The sequence below is a fragment of the Phaseolus vulgaris genome, chromosome 2 (genome assembly GCF_051622355.1).
Source record: "Phaseolus vulgaris cultivar YP4 chromosome 2, ASM5162235v1, whole genome shotgun sequence".
NCBI lineage: Eukaryota > Viridiplantae > Streptophyta > Magnoliopsida > Fabales > Fabaceae > Phaseolus > Phaseolus vulgaris.
This window is the reverse complement of record NC_143499.1, coordinates 48,172,365-48,196,143: the sequence shown is the minus strand read 5'-3', so window position 1 is coordinate 48,196,143 and position 23,779 is coordinate 48,172,365. Positions and strand designations below refer to the sequence as shown.

General features: G+C 33.0%; 2 protein-coding genes across 5 annotated transcripts; both read left to right on the top strand.

Annotated features, from left to right (window-relative positions):
* Window positions 1-2,519: 2,519 nt before the first annotated feature.
* On the top strand, window positions 2,520-7,722 carry NADP-ME1 (NADP-malic enzyme 1). 4 transcript variants are annotated; one of them, XM_068615064.2, is made up of 20 exons: window positions 2,520-2,658; window positions 2,921-3,243; window positions 3,703-3,823; window positions 3,919-3,993; window positions 4,325-4,476; window positions 4,560-4,665; window positions 4,764-4,829; window positions 4,934-5,029; window positions 5,131-5,202; window positions 5,300-5,383; window positions 5,461-5,559; window positions 5,930-5,977; window positions 6,064-6,117; window positions 6,232-6,330; window positions 6,408-6,497; window positions 6,595-6,672; window positions 6,793-6,867; window positions 6,961-7,051; window positions 7,218-7,346; window positions 7,426-7,722. In XM_068615064.2, exons 1-20 carry the CDS (start codon window positions 2,629-2,631, stop codon window positions 7,512-7,514), a joined length of 1,977 nt encoding a protein of 658 aa, XP_068471165.1. In that variant the 5' UTR covers window positions 2,520-2,628; the 3' UTR covers window positions 7,515-7,722. The 4 variants fall into 4 exon arrangements, with proteins under 4 accessions (XP_068471165.1, XP_068471164.1, XP_068471166.1 ...); XM_068615065.2 differs by having other exon boundaries at window positions 2,578-2,658; window positions 2,918-3,243; XM_068615063.2 differs by having other exon boundaries at window positions 2,544-2,658; window positions 6,064-6,330.
* A 10,496-nt stretch (window positions 7,723-18,218) lies between these two features.
* Window positions 18,219-18,998, top strand: LOC137809829 (agamous-like MADS-box protein AGL62). Its single transcript, XM_068610899.2, has one exon. The coding sequence runs from the start codon at window positions 18,304-18,306 to the stop codon at window positions 18,850-18,852; it is 549 nt and encodes a 182-aa protein (XP_068467000.1). The 5' UTR covers window positions 18,219-18,303; the 3' UTR covers window positions 18,853-18,998.
* Window positions 18,999-23,779: the final 4,781 nt, after the last annotated feature.

The following is a 23,779-nucleotide window of genomic DNA, read 5'->3' as shown; positions in this document are numbered from 1 at the left end:
ATCGAAATTACATCCATGTCTAAATATTTTATGTTCTTTCACTAAATATCTTAATGTTTATTATTAGAGATTTCACATCGATTATAAATTAGAATATTTTATTCTTTATAAATGGGTGTAAATTCATCATATAAGTCAATTTTATGAGATTGAGTTAGACTTGAAGTTTATTTCTTAACATAATATCAGAGTCATTCAAAGTCTATCATAACAAGAATTTATTGATCTATAGTGTCATCTGCTATCGATATGTTATCGGATCATTCATAACATATATTTTAACGAATTATACTTAAAGTGTAGTTCTTAACATTATTCAAAAGTTATATAAAAATAAAATGATTAGAGAAAAATGATATAATTAATGAAAAATTGCAAGTTGAAAGAAAAAAAGGATGGGATTGAAAAGGGTGATAGTAATGGGCATACATTACATGTGGGTCAGTGGTATTATTTGAGGGAACTTTAGTTGGTGTGTGGATTAGTTTGTCTATTTCTTCCCAAAGCAGTGGCGATGGCAAACATTAGAGCCATTTTGTCAAAGACAAAAATAAAGTACGTGCTGCTTTAGGGATCACTAAGGACCCAAACACACCATTGTTGCTTAGTTAGGTAATGCTGAGATAAAAAGCCACTTTCATTTCTCCTCTATTTCCATTTTTTAGCATTATTCTTCTCATTATACCAACCCCTTCTCTATACATTCCAAATTCATCTGCTTTTTATTTCAAAGGGAAAAAACATGTTACTTTTAACCATACATGTATACATTTGTTCTGTTATCTATTTTTAATGGTCATTTTCGTCTTTTGACCACCTCCGTGGCTGCACATGGAAACTATGGGTGCAGAAACAGAAAGTCTCTCCTCTCATCTCCCACTGCACAAAAGACATTGGGCCACGATTTTGGCACAGCTGTCAGAGAGTTGTCGTTTTCTTCCTGCACCTCCATATCTTTTGTCCGCAACTCCATTCTTTTTGTGAGAAGTCTAATTTACCCTTTTCGAATTGTAGAATTTAAAAGATATTTGTTAAATTTGAAAATACCTTCCCAACTTTCAAATTGTAGAGTTCAAAAGATATTTTTTAATTTCAAAATACCTTCTAAATTTTATGATTTGAAATACAAAATTATATTTTTTGGATTTGAAAATACTTTTCGAATTTTAGTATTCGAAATACAACAATCTGAAATGTTAAATTTTGTATTCTAAATTTTAAATTTTGAAAGGAACAATTGTAGTATTCTAAAAAATATGGGGTGTGAGAAGAAACTATGGAGGTGAAGGGATACTTTTTTTTTTCCTAAACATATTTTTGTTTTTTTTCGAATCACAATCTTATGGCTGCTTTTAACAATGCATAATAAGAATAAAGTTTATAGGTGCATTTAACAATTACCATAATAAGAATTATGTTTATAGGTGCTTTTGGGCTTCACAACCTGAAATCAATAAAGAAACAATGTCAATCATTGTTAGGTCAAAATGTGAAATCACTTATTATAGTTTTTTTTTCACCGTTACTATTATGAATCTTAATTAAACTTAAAAATAATAATTAAAAGTAGCATCAAAACGAGTAACAAATTATTGATTGGAATGAAATAGGACTCAAATGGTTAATAAGGAGTTATCTGCAAGGAAAAATTGAAACAAAAGAATTTCTAAATTAAGTTATTCCATAAAATTAATCATTAATAAAGATAATGAATAATTGATACCTATTTAATAAGTATGTAAAAAATGTCATACAATTTATAAGTTTTAAATTTTTTAATGATATTTATATAGTCATTTTCGAAAGTCTTATAAGATATATATTTATTAATTATTGTAATATCAATTTTTATATTGATTATTTTTAGTATTTTACACCAATTATTAAATTATTCTAAATGTCACTGGTATAAACAAAGTGATATTGAAGGCGGGAAGACAAAAATAACAATTACGTGTTATTATTAATGACAAAATCAAATGACAAAATACTTAAATAAAAAATTTTAAACACTTAATAGAATTTTTTTTTAATAGAACTCAATTCAAAATATTTAAATTTATAAAGTAATTAAAATTTAATTAAACCTATACAAAACTAAAAAATTGTTTATACGAATCATTTTAAAAGCCAAGAAACTATTTGAAGTTATCTCTATATTCTCCTTAAAGAAAAAGTTCTCTCTATATTCTAAAAAAGAAACACCAATGTGTATTTTTTTTATACAATGCACAAAAGAATATCCTAACTTTGCGTGTGATGATGAATATCCTAGGTTAATAGTTTCTTCAGGATAAACAACGCACAGCACGTGTTTAACAGCGGTCGTTTCCTTCTAATTTGGACACCTTTCTCCAACCATATTACAAACCATAACTATAATATAACTAACAATGTGTACTTTGAAATAAATGATTTTGTAGCAAAGTAGAAAATTATTGCTTTAACAATTTTCTTAACATTGTCTAATCTCCCTTTATCCAACAAGAATACGTGACATAAGACAAAAAGTATTCCTCAAGCTAATTCATACCTCACAGTGCCACCTATATAACGTTGTCATCTACAAATTCTATCTAGTATCGCCCAACAGAGACAAAGCCTTTATCTTTTCTCTCTATCCCTCGTATGATTTCGTTGAACATAGCCAGTTTAATGGTAATTAACGATTCTCACCCAGAGATAGTTCGTTTTTTTACTTGTTTTTGGTTAAAGTTTGAAAATTTCCAACATGGTCTACATAAGTTAACCATCTGCAAAACTTAGTAAAATAACAACGATTAAGCACAGAAGACGAGACTTGGCAGGGTTTTTCAAATAGAAAATGACAGATAACACATCATGCACCCCACTTGCACACTCTTCCCTTGACTTCTCTTCATAATTGTTGTGTATTTGACATTTAACTTCTGTGAAGTAGGGACACGGGTGCTCAAAATATTTTGGATTTTCTGGCTGCTGTGGCGGTGATAAGAGGAAAATATCAGAGAAAGTTGTATTGCGTGTAAACTCACAGGTTAGTCAAAATAATAATATCCACAGCACCGGTGAAGAAGAAGAGGGAGAAGAGAAGAAAGTGATTGGAAGGAATATGGAGAGCACACTGAAGTCATTGAGAGATGGAGAGTCAGTGTTGGACCTCAGCCCCAGATCCACCGTCAGCGGCGGCGTTGAGGATGTCTACGGCGAGGATCGCGCCACCGAGGACCAACTTGTCACCCCATGGACTTTCTCAGTTGCCAGGTCCTACTCACATTACATGCACTTTCTCACTCGTTTTACTTCTTCATTAGTTCAATCACATGTGGTGTATATGCTCATGCTTTAATATTGTATTTCTAAGTTGAGTTGGATGTAGTTTCTTTTGCATCTTTTCATGGAATTTTGTGCATTTTAGTTAGCTGATAGCTTTGTTTTTTTTGTGCCATTACTACTGGGTTGATTTTAGTAACCTCTTTATTTCTATGTACTGTTATTACAGAAAAATTTACATGGTAAACCATTTAAAATTCATGTTAGAATGGTTTTTAAGATAATTAATGTAACATCGAGAATTTGTTGTATATTGTAAGTTGTGATTAGATAGTTGTATAAAAATCCTTTCCTTTATGAGTGCATGCATTTACTATTTACTCTTTTAGTAGATAGAAATACCTCTCTGATTTGATTTAGAGTTTCTGTTACAATTTGTGCTACTTGCAGTGGTTACTCTCTGCTAAGGGATCCACAGTACAACAAAGGGCTAGCTTTCACTGAGAAAGAGAGGGATGCACACTATTTGCGTGGGCTTCTACCTCCCACTGTCAGCAATCAGTCACTTCAGGTTCGTGCCTTCTGATAGGAGTTTTATGTAAAATCTATGAGAGTATTATTTTCCTCCCCCTCTTTGGTCTCATTATTTCTTTGTACTCTCTATAGGAGAAGAAGCTGATGCACAACATCAGGCAATATCAGGTTCCCTTGCAAAAGTACGTGGCCATGATGGACCTTCAGGCAAGAATTTCAAGTCATTATAAATAGACTAAACTGCATGAGATTTGTTCTTGTTTAGGTTCCATTGTTCATGGTGTTTTTGTTCATATTAAGTTTCCTGCTGAAAAGATGGTAGTATATCATTGCAATATTTGATAGTAATTTCTTTCTTTCATGGTCTGTTTTCTTCTCTTAGTAGTGCTTTGAACTATATCCCTGCAAATAATCAAGGCCCTTGAATTTTGTAAGAACATAGAAAATATATCATTTTAATGAGAACTGATATATTTTATATAAAATGAGGATATGAAAGCTGTGAAGTAACTAACCAGCATTTTGTTCTTGTATACAGGAGAGGAATGAAAGGCTGTTTTACAAACTTCTCATTGATAATGTCGAGGAATTGCTCCCAGTTGTATATACTCCTACTGTTGGTGAGGCTTGCCAGAAATATGGGAGCATATTCAGGCGACCTCAGGGTCTTTACATTAGTTTGAAAGAAAAGTATAATTCTTTATTTTCCTGCATTAGTATGAAACTTTCAGCCACATTTGGTGCAGTGTAGTAAAGTTGTTGACTATTTGCAGGGGTAAAATCCTTGAGGTTTTGAAAAACTGGCCTGAGAGGAGTATTCAAGTTATTGTTGTAACTGATGGTGAGAGAATTTTGGGACTTGGAGATCTTGGATGTCAGGTACATATGCAGGGGAATTGAACTTCTTAATTTACACAGAAAATATAGACATGTGAAAGTAGATGAACACATAACTAATTACTTTGGTTGTTCTTCAGGGGATGGGGATTCCTGTTGGTAAATTGGCTTTGTACACGGCACTAGGAGGAGTTCGTCCTTCAGCTGTAAGCATTTTCCATTTATTGTTGCATGTTACATATGATGTTTGTGTTTGGTCCTCTTCATTTCTTCCTCTGTTTCTTACATTTGATTTTATTTTTGTGGTCAGTGTTTGCCTGTCACTATCGATGTGGGGACAAATAATGAGAAATTACTGAACGATGAATTTTACATTGGGCTTAGGCAAAATAGGGCAACTGGGCAGGTTTGTATAAGATATATGTCTTGCTAAGAATTGTTTTATCATATTATTGTACAGTTAATAACTTGTTTTGATCTGAGGCAACTTTAATGGTTTCATTTTAGGAATATTATGAACTTCTGCATGAGTTCATGACTGCTGTGAAGCAAAACTACGGAGAAAAAGTTCTTGTACAGGTCGGTACAAATTTTCCATGCATGGTTTATAGGGCTTCTAAACCTATTTTCTTCAATTATTATGCCTCATTCTTTCTATTTCAAATGATTTTTGCAGTTTGAAGACTTTGCAAATCACAATGCTTTTGAGTTGCTTGCTAAGTATGGTACAACTCATCTTGTTTTCAATGACGATATACAGGTACTTTGTCTCTCAAAATCAGGCATCTATTTCTTGAATATTGCTATTATGTTCTAATTATTAATGTGTTATTTTAGGGGACTGCATCTGTTGTTCTAGCTGGTGTTGTAGCAGCCCTGAAGCTCATTGGTGGTACCTTGCCTGAGCACACATTCCTCTTTCTTGGTGCTGGAGAAGTAAGACCATTTTCTGTTTTGCCCCTTTTTTCTGACGTTATTGTTGAAGATCTCACATTGATTAGAGATAAGGACATTTCTTAGTATAGAAGTGAGTGCAAATCTCACCTTATAAGTCGATTTTATGAACTTGAATTAGGCTTAAAGTCCACTTCTTAACAGTTATTTATGTTTCTTTCCATGCCGTCAAAGTGGAGAGAAACAACTAAAGTAGTAAAGGAGTATCCAGCATTACACATTTTATGTCATTTAATTTTTCATCATCTAAATTTCATCTTTATTCTGAGGGTGACAATACAAGGCATCAATTGCCCATCGTTTTGTTACTCAACAAATCAGTTTGTCTAATTCATTGTTTGTTCATTTTCAGGCAGGAACCGGTATAGCAGAGCTAATAGCTCTTGAGATGTCAAAGCAGGTGAATCAACCGTTTATTCAGGAACACTTGTTTTTTGAGTTCATTTTAAATCACAATTGGTGACGTTCTATTTGTTTCTCTGCCAGACTAAGACACCTATAGAAGAGAGTCGCAAGAAGATATGGCTTGTAGACTCAAAGGTAGTAGAGAGCTTGACAAGTTTCTGCAGGAAAATCTTCTCTGCTGATTCATTTTTTTTATTAAATTTTAGTTTTGTTCAGTTTTTTCTAAAGCATTTTTTCATTGTGTTGCAGGGTTTAATTGTTAGTTCCCGGAAGAATTCACTTCAACACTTCAAGAAGCCTTGGGCTCATGAACATGAGCCAGTCAACAGTCTCCTAGAGGCCGTCAAGGTGTTTGATATGTTTGCTTATGGCCTTCAATAGGTTGCCTTAGATATGCCCTTCTCCTTAATTACTGCATATTTCAGGTTATCAAACCTACAGTTTTGATTGGATCATCGGGCGTGGGAAAAACATTTACAAAGGAAGTGGTTGAGGCTATGACTTCAAACAATGATGTAAAACCTAATCTCACTCTTGTTGTGGATGAGTATTTGTGTGAGTATTTAGATATATAATTTTACATAAGAACTGCATTGCCATGCTCCCTTGCAGAAACCTCTCATTTTGGCTCTCTCCAATCCTACCTCACAGTCTGAGTGTACTGCTGAAGAGGCTTATCAGTGGAGTGAGGTAAAGAGACTGATAATCACATCTTTCTCTAGTCTGGTTAATATTCTTTGATGCAAATTATGCTCAACACTCGTACATTTTTGCAAGAATATTAATTTATCTGCTTGTTTTCCAAAAAAGGGTCGTACAATTTTCGCTAGTGGGAGTCCATTTGATCCTGTTGAATACAAGGGCAAGGTTTATGCTTCTGGCCAGGTCTAAAAGTCTTCTCCAAATTCATTGTTGTTTCTATATTTTCGTTTGTTAAACAGCAGAACATCGTGTCTGATGCTTTCCTTGTTAACTCAGGCAAACAATGCTTACATTTTCCCAGGCTTTGGTTTGGGTTTAGTAATCTCAGGAGCTATTCGAGTACATGATGATATGCTTCTAGCAGCTTGTAAGTGAATGTGACAAATTTAGCAAGATAAATCCAATATTTTATCAAATATTGCAATCTATTAGCATGTAATAAGCAGTGCTTACACATAAACAATGCTTTTGGATGATGTAAAATTGAGAATGGAATAATGAACTCATTGACATTCTTCTTGTGAATTGTGCAGCTGAAGCCTTGGCTAAACAAGTTAGCGAGGAGAACTACAAAAATGGTTTGATTTACCCACCATTCTCTAATATCAGAAAAATCTCAGCCAATATAGCAGCAAATGTTGCTGCCAAGGCCTACGAACTGGGTGTGTGCTCATTCTCTTGACTCTTTCATCCTCATCTATTTCCTTGTAAACTAAACAACTGTTTCTACTGTTTTTGTAGGCTTGGCCACTCGTCTTCCTCGACCACAGAATCTTGTGGAGTATGCTGAGAGTTGCATGTATACCCCTGTATACCGCAACTATAGGTGAATGATGACAACTTCTATGGACTCTTGCCTTTTGGCTCTAACAAGAATGTGTTTTGTGTATGACGTTTTCTTGTGCTTCATGCATATTCAAGAACAAACAATTTCATGCATGAGCTAGTGTTTTTTCTACTATGTAATCGAGCTTGGCTTGTTTCAATCCTATTGTACCATGTACTACCTTTATATAATCACTGCTCTACCTACTCAAATGACTTTTAATAAGTTAGCATATATCAAATATGTAGTTGATTTTATATAATTATATAAACACTTTAGTTGAATAAAATTAAAATAAGCTTCTGCAATTTATATAGTTCTGCAAAGTCCATATTCTATCAAATCTATTCCTTGCTCTATCATGTGGCAATTGACATGTGCTAATTTACTTCAATCAATTAAATGGGACTAACTGCGGATTTATTCTAATGTAGAAACCAACTTGGAAACTCTACTTAATTATTACTATACGGCAAATGAAAGATGTTCTTCCTTTTAATGTCAGATCACATGAATTCATTGAAAGCCTTGTTGTGATGTTTATAACAATTTTATAAAAAAGATATAAAACCAAATAGGAATCATAAAATAAAAGTAATATTGATGCTGAATTGGAATGAAATCAAAGTTATAAATCTAAGTTACTAGATGAATAAATAAGTAACAAGTAACCCATCTTCAGCTACCCCCCATCCATTATATAATCTTGCTCTCTCCTTCTCTCCCCTACTCATGGCCTCACCTTAAGGCCTATCAGAAAAGCACAGTGATGATTTCTTAAGTCCACAATCTAGTTTTTTAGTGGTTTGATATGATAAATCAAACAAGAATCAGTGCCTGTAACTTCCTTCTACTCTCTCTCTCTCTATATCTTATCACAACTTGTAAATGCCCTTTGGTCTTGATTGCTTTTCATTGAAATACGCTGATATTAATCTAAACATAATCTTGTCACATGAAAGTTTTTTTAGCCTGTATTTTTCATTGAAAAGCAGGAAGAATGTTGGTTCATGGTTTGATAAAGTATTTGCATATGCTTATTCTGTATTCAAGAATCAAGATCCAAATTTGAAAGTTGACCCTCATATTGAAAATATTTACCTCATCTACAGCCAAAGTGCCATACTATTCTTGCTTGGTATGTTTTAGGCAAGCTACATCAAGTATTTTGAGGCAAAAGTTGCTCAATGGTGATTTCACTCACAAAAAACTGGAATTGCATCTCATTGCAGCATGTTGCTGATCAATATGATATGAAACTTTCTATGGCTTTCTGTACCGGTCCGCACCGGACGACCGCAGGATACTCATGGTAAAATTATCACAAAAACCCCTGCGTCTCATACGACTCTTCGTCCTTCCATGACCTCGAGCCTGGGGGGCAAGTGTACCGGTCCGCACCGGACGACCGCAGGATACTCATGGTAAAATCATCACAAAACCCTGCGTCTTATACGACTCTTCGTCCTTCCATGACCTCTAGCCGGACGAACGAGTGGTTTATGTCGAATAAATCTAATTTAATCCAGAACGTGGTTACACGTGTAGAAAAGAGCAGTTATAACAACCATTGACGAAGTAAAAACACGTCCTCTAGACCACTCCCCTGGTTTTCAGGAAACCACCAGGCACGACCAAAAGACCACTAAGCATGTCTCTAACCATCAACTGATTGGCCCACATGGCCAAGGCCCAGGTCAACCTACTAAAGGGACTTCTGAAAAGGGGGGAAAGGTACGTTTTCCATACTATCAGAGAATTCTCACTTGAGCACCATCGCTGACTTGAGCGTCGGAGTGCAATTGCAGGTACCCCCGCCGGCCGACCGAAGCACGCGAAGAGAAAGAAGACTTGAAGAATAGGACAACCAAGAGTGAAGAAGACACCTTGTATCGACGTGGATCAACATTACTCAGTCCCCAATATCCATACAGGTACAATCATTAACAGAATACACAGATTCCTTCTCTCTTTTTTCCTTTCACCCACAACCACACTTTCACTCAATACATTACTCACCCTCAATTTTCTCCTACCTCTCAAAACACCAACATTCTCCTATTTTTTCAATTTTTACTGCAACAATCACATGCACCTCACATGTTACTTTTCTTTACTTTATCACAAATCAAAACCCAGATAACACAAGCACCTTCAGCATTATTTCTTGCATTCAACACTAGCAGACCTCGCATCAAGCACACAAATAGTCAGAGATATTAACAAGAAATCATTTATAATTTAAAAGTATAATCTTGTAAAAAGTGTTTTTCCACTCCCTAATACTTTAGTACTTGAGCTGACCATATCCATGTCAGTTAAATCCATCAAATTCATTTGAGAAAAGGTTAATCTAACATACTCCATATTATCAGTGAAGAAATTGAAAAATAAAGAACATAACTTGTACCGTCTACTGCATAAGAAAGAAAAAGAGCCTTCAAAAGCTTCAACAAAAGAATAGTTTTTTACTTTTGCATCACTCCTAGGAACCTGAAATTTTTTTATTCATTTAGCTTTATAATGAATACTGAATTTTAGTATGAAGAAATATGAACAAACACACACATATAATTTGTTTGGTAGAAAGCAAATAAAGAAAACGAGAGAAAAGAATGTGAATTGTTTGAAAGGATAAAGAGATATGTAAAAAACTCTTTTTAACTCACATTTGTACAGAAAGTATTGTTGTTACGTGACTGATAAAAAGCTGACAAAAAATACTGATAAATTGTTTTTGCCAGATAACACATATTTGCATAGAAACTATTATTCTCTTCATTGATTATCAAAACAAACAAAATTGATTAGACAATTTTTGTTTTTTAATGTATTTATTAAATTCTTCACGCGTATTAACCACTTTTCCCTTTCCTCTCGTATTAATTTATTTATGACAATAATAATAATAATAATAATAATAAAATAATAATAATAATACCAGTAAATATTATAATTATAATTAATAGAAAATCGTATTAATAAGGGACAAAATAATACATTAATAATAAAATAAAAATATTAGTTAAAAATAATATCAATACTAAACCAATATATAATTTTTTCATCTCATTAAACACTACAAGAAAATGATGGAATATAAATCAATTTTAGAGACAAAAAATAATTATATGTTATAGTGACTAAATTAAAGATTAAAATAATTTTTGGTTTCTAAATTAGTTTTTACTATTGTTAAACAGTTTCTAAATTGGTATCTAATTAGCTATTAAGATTTTAACTACCAATTATTTAGATTCTAAAATTGGTAGCAAAAATATTGGTAGCTAATTAGATACTAATTTAGAAACTATTTAACAATAATATAAACTAATTTAGGAACTAATTTTTTTTTCTTTAAAATTAGTTTATATTTAATGATTTTCTTGTAGTGTAAATTAAATTTATTATTTTTAATTGAAAATTAGCTTTTAGTTGTGTATTTATTATGTTTTTCAATAATACAAGCAAGTTTAATTGAAAATTTCGATTCCACTATTTTATCAAATCTACTTAAAATATCAAGGCTTAAAATTTTTTTAAATGTATGATTTTCAACTACTTTTTTAAAAATGTTTGAAATTTAAATAATACTTTAATATTATATTTTTAAAAAATCATTTTAAAATATCGTATATATATACATTCTTATAAAAAATAAGTGTTATATGTATATATATATACGATTTATTAAATGTAATAACTACCTTATCAAAAATATGTAATAAATATCGATAAATTATATTTATTTATTTATTAATTAATTACTCAAAAATATATTTTATGAAAAATAATAATTGTGAAGAGGTTCAAGCGCCCCCAAAGCGATCGCAAGATTCGCTAGGTTAGGGTTTGACCGGTTTCTCCACCGTCGCAACCGCCCTCCCTCACAGCATCGCTAGGGTTTTTGTTTCTATCTCTCTGCGAAGCCTGGTTCCTCCAACGCCAAGCCAGCAGTCGCCGTTGCGGTGCAGCAGCAGTTGCAGGTAAAGGCGACAACGAAGCAAGTACTGTGAGAAAGACGACGACGAACCCCAATAGCAGCAGGTCCAGGTTACGTAAATTAACGAAACCGAAACCCTATTGAAGATTTGGGGGTTTTAGGGTTTCCTACTAAAGGTTTTAAAATGGCGGAGAGCTCTGCGGGTTTCCTCATTCCATGGACTTGTTTGATGGATCGAAAAGTTTGTCCTGATAATAAAGTATATTCTATGACCGGTCAAAGGAAGACTTTTGCTCAGGCTTTGGGAAATACATGTGACATTCCTTTGTCCCAACTACCTACCCCTTGTATTAAGGGTGACATGATTGCTGTCCAGATTGATGAGGCAGATTACTTGGCTGGTCTTGAGGATTGCAAAACCCATCTCCATGGTCGGGTTATTCTATCTAAGGGGGATAAACCTCTCACACACCTGGATTTAACTAAAAAGTTGCAGCCGGTGTGGAAAGCTCTTGGACCATGGAAAGTAATTCCTCTTGGAAAGGGTTTCTATGAGTTTGAGTTCGCTTCTATAGAAGACATGCGATGGGCCCTCGGGATGGGTTCCCTGAAGTTATCTCCTGGTTTATTGAGACTGTTTGCCTGGACAAAAGACTTTGTCCCATCTACCATGAGGAGTACCAAAGCTCAGACCTGGGTTAGAATTTACCATTTGCCTTTGGAGTATTGGAAACCAAGGACAATATTTTCCATCGTCAGAGGCCTTGGTACTCCTTTGTCTTTGGATGAGCATACTATGAGAAAGAATAGGGCTATGTTTGCTAGAGTGCTGGTGGATATTGATCTGTTGTCCCCCCTTTCTGATCAGCTCTTGGTTGAACGTCCAGACTTTGCTTTTGTAGCTGGTGTGGAATATGAATGGCTCCCTCCATTTTGCTCTCATTGTAAGATGATTGGGCACGAGCTTGCTCAGTGCCGAGTGATCCATGACCAGGGTCGTGTTCCTGGGCCTCTACATAAACCTTCTCAGAAGACACCTTCTGATGAACAGGAACAAGGGAGGACCACGATTCCAACCCAACGTAAAGAATATCGGAAAAAAAATCTGCAGACGAAGCTCTTAGAAGGTCCCATGGATAATTTGAGAGTTGATGCTACTAGTGGGGTTAATGTAGGGTCACCCCTGGGGCACCTTGCTGATAAAACAGATGGAGGAGAGGATGATTTTGCAGATATGCCTCCTCTTGAGGATGCTTCAGATCATGATAGGTCCTCACCCAAGCAGGGGTTGTCCTCTCCCACTTTGGATTCACTTGTTGTTATTCAAGCTAAGGACTCAGAGTCACACTCAACGATTCTTATTGATGATCATCATGTGGAGGCCTCTGCTCCTGTGATTGTACCATCTCCATTGCGTACTACCTCTCCTCGGAGGGCTAAATCACATGCAGATACTAATCCTAATGTGGAGGTCTCTGCTATTGTGACTGTACCATCTCAGTCGCCTCATACCTCCCCTCGGAAGGCTAAATATATTGGGGATGTTAAAGCAATATCGTTGGTCCTTCAAAATCACTTTTCCTCTCTTGATGGTTTGGAAACTACAGATGTGGGAGGTAATTCTCATATTGGAGCATCAACTATTCCGCCTACCATTGTTGGAATTAATTCTGATCATATTGAAAATCAGGTTGTTTCAAAATTTTGGGTTGACTCTACTGAGATGGAGGAGGATGATAGTGATAATGGGGAAGAAACAATTCGCACTAAAAGAAAACCAGGGAGACCACCTAAGGGGACTGGTAAATCCAGGAAAATTGCTAAGGCAGTTCTCTCTACAACGTCGCAATGAAGGTCTCTTCTTTTTTTTGGAATGTCAGAGGATTGGGAAACCACAAAACTGTGGAGATGTTGCTTAGTTTACTTAACCTACATAAACCTCTCCTGGTTTTTCTTGCTGAACCCATGATGCCGTACACTACTGCTTTTGACGTCCTTTTCAAATTTGTCAATATGCATTTGGTGGCTACGTCTCCTATTGTTAATAAAGTTGCTAAGCTTTGGTGTTTGTCGGTTCCTAATCTTGTCCAAAATTTCTTGGTTAATGATCAATTTATCTCTGTAACTTGTCTTTGGCAGGATAAAAGTTTTAGCTTTGCAGGTGTTTATGGTGCTAACACATACTTGTCTAGACGATTTTTGTGGAGGGATCTTAGTTTCTTCACAGGGCCTTGGTGTATTCTGGGAGATTTTAATGTTGTGCTCTCGGCGGATGACTTGTATGCCTTTTACTAGATCTTGTTATACTTGGTGTAACGGAAGGAGAGGGTTGCATAGAATTCACAGAAGACTGGATAGGGCTTTATGTAATGGAGTGTGTCTGGATGAATGGGATTCTTGTACTTATCAAGTTCTTGTTAAAAATTGTTCTGATCATTCCCCTATTCTTGCTAGTCTTGCTAGTAATTCTTTGCGGAAGGTTAGCAATTTTCGTTTCTTTTCTATGTGGCTTCAGGACACTTCGTGTATGAAGCTTATTCATGATTCTTGGGCTAATAAGGTTGTTGGTTGTCCTATGTTTATCTTGCAACATAAGTTAAAAAGGTTGAAACTTGTGCTCCGGGACTGGAATAAAAATTCTTTTGGTAATGTTCACAATGCAGTTCTTCTTAAGCAGGGTATCCTCCTTGGTATTCAAAAAAACTTAGAGACTGCTAGTTTGTCTGATAGTGATGGGCTTCTTTGTCAAGAAAAGATTGCTAAGGAGGAGTTTGATCATGCTCTTCACTGTCAATATTTGTTTTGGAAAGAAAGGGCTAAGATGTTATGGTTCAAGGATGGAGATCGAAATACAGCTTTTTTCCATGCTGTGGTCAAAAGGAGAAATAATTCTAGTGGGATTCATCGTCTACGGATTGATAATGAGGTTACGGAGGATTCTAAAATCATTGAGGATCATATTTTGGACTTTTATAAAAATCTTTATGCTGAGTCTATTTCTAATGTTCTGAATGCTGATAATATGGAAGATTTTATTGGTACTTATATTCCTCCGATGGTTTCCTCTGAGGAAAATATGATGTTGATTAAATGTCCTGATTTTTCTGAAATCAAGAATGCGGTTTTTCATCTTAACGGTAATAGTGCTCCTGGTCCTGATGGTTTTGGTGGTGTTTTCTATCATTCTTGCTGGGAAATTATTGGGACAGATGTTTGTAATGCTGTTCAACAAATTTTTAAACAAAATTGGGTTCTCCCTGGAATGAACAGTAATGTGGTATCTCTTATTCCTAAGATTCAGGGTGTTGATTCCATTAAAGATTACAGGCCAATTGCTGTTGCTAATTTCAAATTTAAAATTATTTCCAAGATACTGGCGGATAGGCTTGCTCTTGTGGCTGCTAGAATCATTTCTCCTAATCAATATGGGTTTGTGCAGGGTAGACAGATTCAGGATTGCATTGGTATTGCTTCTGAGGCTATTAATATGCTTTCTAAAAAGGTTAGAGGAGGTAATGTGGCTTACAAAGTTGATATTCATAAAGCTTTTGACACTCTGAGTTGGAAGTTCTTATTATTAGTTTTGAAACGCTTTGGTTTTCACCCCTCGTTTGTCAGTTGGATTAGTACAATTCTCCGTTCAGCTATGCTTTCTATCAGAATAAGTGGTAGTTTGGTGGGTTTTTTTCCCTGCAGTCGAGGTGTAAGACAAGGTGATCCATTGTCTCCTTTACTTTTTTGTCTTGCAGAGGAAGTTCTTAGTAGAGGTATTTCTAAACTTGTGAATGATAAGAAGATTTTAAATATGGCTAGTCCGAAAGGTTATCTCACTCCCTCTCATATTTTGTATGCTAATGACATTTTTATTTTCTGTAGGGGGGATATTAAGTCTCTTCGAAATTTGAGTACTTTTCTTAAAACATATGGTGATTTTTCTGGTCAATATATTAATAACTCTAAAAGTAGTTTCTTCACCATGGATAATTCTCCAAGATTTGTCACCAAAATTCAAAATATTCTTTCTTGTAGTCATGGTTGTTTGCCTTTCAATTATTTAGGAGTGCATATCTTTGTTGGTGCTCCAAAGTGTCGATTTCTTCAACCTTTGGCTGATAAAGTCAAATTGAAGCTAGCATCTTGGAAAGGTAAATCTCTTAGCATGATGGGTCGGATCCAGCTGGTCAATACAGTGATTACTGGATTTCTAGCTTATAGTTTTAATATGTATAAATGGCCAGTTTCTCTTATTAAGCAAGTTGAGCAGTGGTGCCGGAATTTTATTTGGACTGGTGATATTATGAAAAAAGGTATCGCTACTGTTAATTGGGCGAAAATTTGTTCACCTCTTGAGGATGGAGGCTTGAATATTATTAATCTTCATCATGAAAATAATTCATATCTTCTTAAGCTTGCTTGGAACTTCGCTTATAGCAACAAACCTTGGTCTTTACTCTTGAAAGCCAGAGTTCTTAAATCAAAATACGAGTTTAGAATGGTTTATAGATCCTCCTCTCTTTGGCTTGGAATTAAACAATTTTATTCTATCATACTTGATTATACTTCTTGGACTGTTGGTACATGTTCTTTTATTAATTTCTGGAATGATAAATGGTGTTCTACTACTTCTTTAGCAAATATTGCAGGGTTATCTGATGGGGCTAACATTCCGGATACAGTCTCTCAATTTTGGTCAGGTTATGATTGGAATATTCCTTTATCTTTACAGCAGATGCCGCATTTTTTTAATCATATCATGGTTAGAGAGGAACAAGATATTCCTAATTGGATTCTAGATGAGTCTGGTCGTTTCACTCTTAAATCGGCTAGGACTTTTTTCTTGGAACCAGGAGTTCCAGGTGGTTGGGGTAAGTTCATTTGGTCTTCATCTATTCCACCTTCCAAAACTTTAGTACTCTGGAAAATTTTTCATGGAAGACTTCCTACAGATCTGCATATTCAGAATAAGGGTTTGCATATATGTTCTATGTGTACGCTTTGTGAAAAGCATGAAGAATCTATTCAACATCTATTTTTTGAATGTTCTAATGCATTACATATTTGGAGTTGGGTTCGACAGATTTTTCTTACTTCTCATTTCTCTAATAAGGATGATCTTCTTTCTTTTATTAAGAGTGATGGTAGTCCTTTGGTTAAATTGATTAAACTTGCTGTGACAACCTTTTCTATATGGATGATATGGCGTATGAGGAATTATGCTAGATTTCAGGATAAGATTGAGGTTTCTAAGGCTATTTCGGTAATTAAAGATTTAACTCGTCTAGTGGGAAATTCGTCTAAAGCTTCAATGAAGAATGATATGTTGGATTTCAACGTGATTAAGTTTTTTGGTATTAAGACTCGTAGTGGGAAAGTTCTTCATCCTCTTCCAGTTAGATGGGAATTTCCTTCACCAGGCTGGGTTAAAATTAACACTGATGGGGCTGCTAGGGGGTATCCTGGTCTTGCTACTTGTGGAGGTATTTTTCGTGGGAGTATGGGAGAATTTATTGGTGCTTTTTCAGGGTTTCTTGAAGTTCAAACTGCTTTGGTTGCTGAGTTTTATGGAGTTATACATGCTATGGAGGAAACTCAAAAGATGGGACTTACTAATGTTTGGCTTGAATGTGATTCTGTCTTGGTTTGTGCTGCGTTTATTGCTAGGACTACTGTTCCGTGGATGCTTCGTAATCGATGGAATACTTGTCTTAATTTCTGTAGGACAATCAGGTTTAGGGTTACTCATATTTTTCGTGAGGGAAATGCATGTGCTGATAAGTTGGCTAATTTAGGGTTCATTCATAGACAATCATTTCATTGGTATAATAGACTTCCATCTAGTCTGTTCTTAGAATTCTTTATGAATAGGTATAGTCTACTTATGTATCGTTTTTGTTAACATGTGGGTTTTGGTCTAGTCCCCCCATATTTTTGTATTTTCTTTCTTTTTCCTTTTTTTAATAATACTTTTTCATGTGATGGCAGATGATTGTTGTTACTTGAGATGTCAGCCTAGCTGAGATGTCAAGTTGCATAGTGATGCCTAACATGAAAATTTTCATTAAAAAAATTAAGAATTTTGTTAAATATTTAGTTGAATTTAGAATAATATATATATATATAAATGCCATATTTGCCCCAAAAAATATTAATGACACATTAAATTATCATTTATTGCATTTCTTTATTTTAATATATATTATAATTAGTAACTATAACATTTAATGATACCATTACATATAATTAATATTTTATTTAATACTTGTGTCATTGACTTCATCTGATTAATATCACTCTTAAATTCAAAGGTACCTCTTACTTACTAAATGTGTTACCTTTTACAAAATGAAAGACAATACACAATAGATATATATTTTAGCAACCTTCTTCTTTTCATCTCATATTTTTGTAATTATATTATTGGTCCGAAATATATATCTAATAATTTTCGTAAGAATGTATATATACGATATTTTTTCATCTACACCGTCTTTGTAACAACTCAAATAAATATTTGAGAAAACAACGTTAATAAATAAAAGAATTATTGGTATTTCCTGCAATAATATATATCTAACGAATATAGAAGTTGTATTTTTGTTTTAAAAAAATTGAAAGATGGCTACATATTTAAAATTAAATTAAAAAATGTGAAGAGATGAAGCCAAAACTATTGATAGCACCAATTTAATAAATTAAAACATTTCCAATACGCGTACAAAAAAAAAGTTAGGAACTGTAATTTCAATATTAGAAAGATGTGTAACATTTTGAGGGAGTATATAAAGAAAGAAGTGTGGGGAAATGAATCATCACAGAAACCCTTCTCTTTCAGCGATCTTGTTCTGGAATCATGGGTCGTCGTAGGATTGAAATTGCAGAGGTGAAGAATCCCAACACCAAGCTAGTAACGTTTTCCAAGCGCCGCACAGGTTTGTTCAAAAAAGCAAACGAATTGTCTGTTTTGTGCGGTGCAGAAGTTGCTATTGTTATGTTCTCTCCTGGGCAAAAGCCTTACTCTTATGCGCATCCAAGTGTTGACGTTGTTGCAGACAAATATCTTCGGAGGAAGCGCAGGTCAAATGTTGTCGGAGCAAATGTACGAGAAAATAACGCATCGAATGAAGTTGGTGAGAGGCTATGTCAGGAGTTATCTGCTGTTGAAGTTCTTACAGAGGAGGAACACAAGAAGGCTACGGAACTTGAAATGCGAGAGAAAGAACAAGAAGCTTCACAATTCTCCCAAAACAAAGAATTGTTGCAGAGTTCACCAGCCCTTCAGCGTATGGTGAAAGATTATGTGGATGCCATGGAGGTCTCAGAGTGTATGTTGCTTCTCGCAAAAGAAGCTGTAATTGGAGTACCAAATCGACCAATTACCAAAAGGAGAAGAAGGAATTGATACTCAATACCATCCAAATTATCTTGCATCTAGGTTTGGTTAATCGTTGTTTTTCCCAATTCTCTTATGAAAGAGTGTTTGTTGAGAAAATAATTTTTCTTGTATATCAAAAATTAACAAATAAACTCTCTTTAATTATTGTGTTAGTGTTAAGGATCAATTAGTTTTAATTAAGTTTATGGATTGCAATCCTTTTAACACTACAAGAAAATTACTAAATAAAAACTAATTTTAGAGATAAAAAATAATTAGTTGTTATATTGACTAAATTAGATACTATTTTAAAGATTTGGTTTTGGATTTACGCAAAGTCTAGTTATGATCCCTTTCTTTCCTCAAATTAGATTCTGAATCCTTTGGACAGTATGAAAATGATCCGTTAATATTTTTTTTTGCATTCTGGTAGGCGGTTCTAGCTAGGAGAATGGTAATGTTATTTATATATAAGGGTTAAGTGGTTCCCATTTATTGATTTTTTATTGCTGATAAAAAAAATACTATTTTAGAGATTAAAAAAATTATTAATTTTTAAATTAGTTTATATTATTGATAAAAAGTTTTTAAATTGGTATTTAATTAGCTATCAAAGTTTATACTACCAAATTTAGAATCTAAATAATTAGTAGTTAAAATCTTGTTAACTAATTAGATACCAATTTAGAAACTATTTATCAATAATATAAACTAATCTAGAAATCAATAATTCTTTTAATCTCTAAAATAATATTTAATTTAGTCAATATAACAATTAATTAATTTTATTTTTAAAATTGTTTCTATTTAAAGTATTGAAAGTATCGAAGAATTTGATCCTTTTCCATAAATTCACTTGGTTTAGATTTGTTGAGATCGATTAATGTTTTATTTTTTAAGATCTTGTTATGAATTGATAACTCGCATTGAATTAGTAATGAAAGAATACAGTGTTAATTTTGATGCAGAGAATATAATCAAAATTTTATAGAAAATATCAATTGTTAAAAACCAGTGGAACAACCAAATGTCAAATTTTGATGTGACTTTTTTTCTTTCTGAGATAAGTAAGTTTTTCTTACTGTGTTATTGCTATCTTTGAACATTGTTTTGGTAGAGATAAATGTCTAAATTGAATAATCTTACTAACGCCAGCTCATTTATTACATTTAAGATATTTTAAATTAAACATTATAAAAGTAGAAGTTAATTAATAAAATATTAAATAATATAACTTTTTAATTAGAATATGCTGTTATTGATTCAAAATATAGGGCTGGTAAAGATTGGTATGATTGACAAGTAATCATGTTTATTAATAGGTTCTGATGTCTTCTAAAATTATAATTGTCATGATTACAAATGTTATTGCTAATATGAAATTTGTTAATATATTTATAATGAAACATAAATAAATTATATAAGTGAATTTAAAATTATACTTAATTAACTCAAAATCATTAAACATTAAATTTAAAGTTTTTTTTATGTTGTTTATTTTTATCTAATGTGAAACTCATGTTTACACTTACATTTCAATAAATATTATCATGAGATTTTTCTTAACTTGTAATAAAAAGTTGATGATACTATGTTCTAAAAGTGTATCAATTTTAAATTATAGGAGAGAATAAATTTATTTTGTTTCATATAACTTACTTATTATACTATCAATTAAAGGCCTGGAAGCATATTGTTAATGTCCAATTATAGTTTAATTACTATTAATTCAGAAAAACCTTTTTATAATTTTTTTAAAATAAAAAAAATAATGAAATTATTTTTTGAAGATAAAATTAACTTATATCGATGTTTGAGATAAGAATTGAGAGAAATTATATAAACGTTTTTATAAAATAGTGTATAAGTTAATTCAGATCTAACTAGTTTATAGGTTAATTTAGATCTAATATCCATATGTATAGATGATGCTGGTGAAATGGTGTTATAAGTGTTTTTCACGCCAAATTATACTCTCTTTTTTTCAGGACACACAAGATACCTCCGATCCAAATATAGTTGAATAGATACTTTAAAGATAATTTATCACGATGAGATCACAAACTAAGAAAAATTAAGATTGGATGATAAAAGGTTCATAAGGTGATAAAAGGTTCATAAGCTTCTTAAAAATGGTAAGAAAGCAAAACAAACTTAACAAAAGGGTAATAGACCCCACCTTGGTTGACATTCTACATGATTTCATAAATAAGATGATTACACTCATAAACTAGCTTAACCATCTTGGTAGTTAAGTTAGTGCATACATTTTTTCATCTCCTTCTATAATATTCAGATGTTTAATATATTTTGAAAAACAAATCACAACATGTTTAGAAACAAAGAATTTTTAATTTTTACAAAAATAATATTTCATTTTTTTTCTTAATCTCACTCTTTGTAAGACTCTTTGAGGTTTCTAACTCTCGTAATCTTCTTGGATTGCTTCTCTACATTCATGATCACATGGGTTGGGACACTCCTAAAGTGTTCCATTTTATTTTATTAATTCATTGCTAGGGGTGGCAAAGTGGGGCAGGCCGTACGGGCCGGCCCACAACCCGCTGAAAAAAACGCGGGGCGGGTTGCTAATAAAAAAAAACATTCATGATCACATCACCATCTAGAGAGTAGAAACCACGGTAGCCAGTTTTGTTTGCAGTAGAGACAACTTGTATTTACAACTTTGTTTAACTTTGCATAACCATGTGTAATCTTTTTTGCCGGGTAGGGTGGATGTATCTAGGGGAATGGGTAGTAGTTCCATTTGGATGGATGTAGTTTTTTTTTTAGATTATGGCGAAATTGTCCCTAAAATGCTCTATTTTTTATTTATTTATTCTTTTTGCTAATAAAAAAAATGATAACTAGCTTGAAGTTAAGAGCACAAAAATTTATTCCTAACATTGTATTTAGTGTGAGCTACATATCTAAATGTGTCTTTAGATGCTAAATCAATATTTTTCATAGCAATCCAATCAATCTCTCTGTCTATTAGAGTTGACATATGTGAATAGATCAATGTTGATCTTTTAAAGCTTCATACGTCCAATAAAATTGTGTTGTAAGCAAAGTTTAGGTAGTATACCAAGAAGAGGTATTCAATCGAGTTATATCAAATACTAAAAGGAACAAATCTTCTTGGGTTGAAGATTTGACGCCATGATTTCATTATTGGAGAAAAATGTTCTTTTTGAAAAAATAGATAAAAACTTCATTACTCATAGGATTCATATCATAACTCAAAGGATTAGGAAAAATCCTTTTAATCTCAAAAACACATTCTCCATTTGAAGAGCTATGATATCAAATTGTTAGATTAAAAAAGTACTCAAGAAATTTGACTTGTGTTTTCTAAAACTATTTCATCTCAATAACTTTTTCTTCTTTCATAAAGATCCTTTCTACTGGTGATAAAATATATATTATAAAAAAAAATTCACACTCAAAACATTTTATATTGATCCATGTTAACCACTAAGACTACTTGCAGTTCTTGAAAAGAAGTTTTGCTAAAATACAAACTTACAAAAAAAAACGCATGTTAAAAACTGAATAAGACATTTTTAACAAGACCATATGTTTTAAAAGAACTTATGAATTGTTGTTTTTGTCTTCTTTTTTGTAAATGCTTGTATACGAAACTTTCGTGATTGCTAAGAACTTCAAGGTATCATCTAAGATTTAAAAGGACATAGAAGGCATTAAATGATATTTAATATCTTTCACCAACTACTATTTTTTTTTATATGCTTATCTTATTGTAGCTTATATGCTATCACTAACTTTGTATAACATATTTATGATTATCAAAAGACGATTTATTTTTCTTTATGATAAGTTTGTTCGCATAACATTTTAAGATAGTTCTCAATCTAATATCATATCTTAACTTTTGCAAACATACTCTTCTTTCATAAATGCTGAGAAGACAACATAAAATACTACAATAAAAAATAATAAACACGTAAATTTAGTTATATTGTGTTATATCTAAATAAATAGATATTTTACCTATTGTAAAGTCAAACAATAGATTAAAACATGTTTATTTATATTATTGTTCTTGTTATTAAAGATTTTTATCTAACACCCTCATTTCTATTTTTATTTTATTTTAACGTTTAAAGCGGTTTTTTTTTTATCAGCAATAAAAAATAAATAAATGGGAACCACTTCAGGGGTGGTCCAACTCTTATACATAAATAGCTATCGTCTTACCAACCTCCAACTAAAGAACACCTTCCAACTAAATAAGGAACAACCAAAGCAACTCAAGAAAGCATTAAACAACTAGCCTCATACAATCCACTGGGTTCAAAATCCAGTTGGGATACGTAAAGGAATTACAACATGACTTTGCAAAAATCCAAAACCAAACATTTACCTGAACTAGTGCAAATACTATTACAGTAAATGAAGATGAATATTCCTTGTCTGATGTGATGCTTTAATGTAGCGTACATAATCGCACGTAATCGTAATGAAGAAAGAGAGATTTTGATGAACCCTACTTGTAGAGAAAAATACATATAAAAGAAACTTTTATTCACTTGTATATTAGAGAGTAAAATACATGGTGTATATATAAGAAAAAGATTAAGACCTAGCTGAAACAGAAAAGGAAAGTTGGGTCAAACAAACAAAGCCCAATAATTTAAAATAGAAAATTAAATATATTAACAAATACCTCAAGCGCATCTACCACGCCCCTGTCGAAGGTCACCGAGTTCCTATGTCTCCAAATTCCACTCACAACACCAACCCAAATCGCCTCCCAAACAATAGATTAAAACGTTTAAAGCGGTTAAAAGATATTATATAGAGATCTATGATTATAAAATAGCCGTCAATACATGATACACATGCATCAAGTTTTAAAATAAGCAGTGATATTCAAAAGTATACACAAAATTGATAAGACATGTTTTGATAAACAAATAAGAGAAAACAC

What these genes read in the sequence shown, in the direction of transcription:
- LOC137809829 (XM_068610899.2), top strand. Translation starts at nt 18,304, where the DNA reads ATGGGTCGTCGTAGGATTGAAATTGCAGAGGTGAAGAATCCCAACACC.
- NADP-ME1 (XM_068615063.2), top strand. Translation starts at nt 2,629, where the DNA reads ATGATTTCGTTGAACATAGCCAGTTTAATG. An exon ending in TTGGAGATCTTGGATGTCAG is followed by an intron (nt 4,666 to 4,763) that starts GTACATATGCAG and finishes GTTGTTCTTCAG; the next exon opens with GGGATGGGGATTCCTGTTGG. An exon ending in TGCCAAGGCCTACGAACTGG is followed by an intron (nt 7,347 to 7,425) that starts GTGTGTGCTCAT and finishes CTGTTTTTGTAG; the next exon opens with GCTTGGCCACTCGTCTTCCT.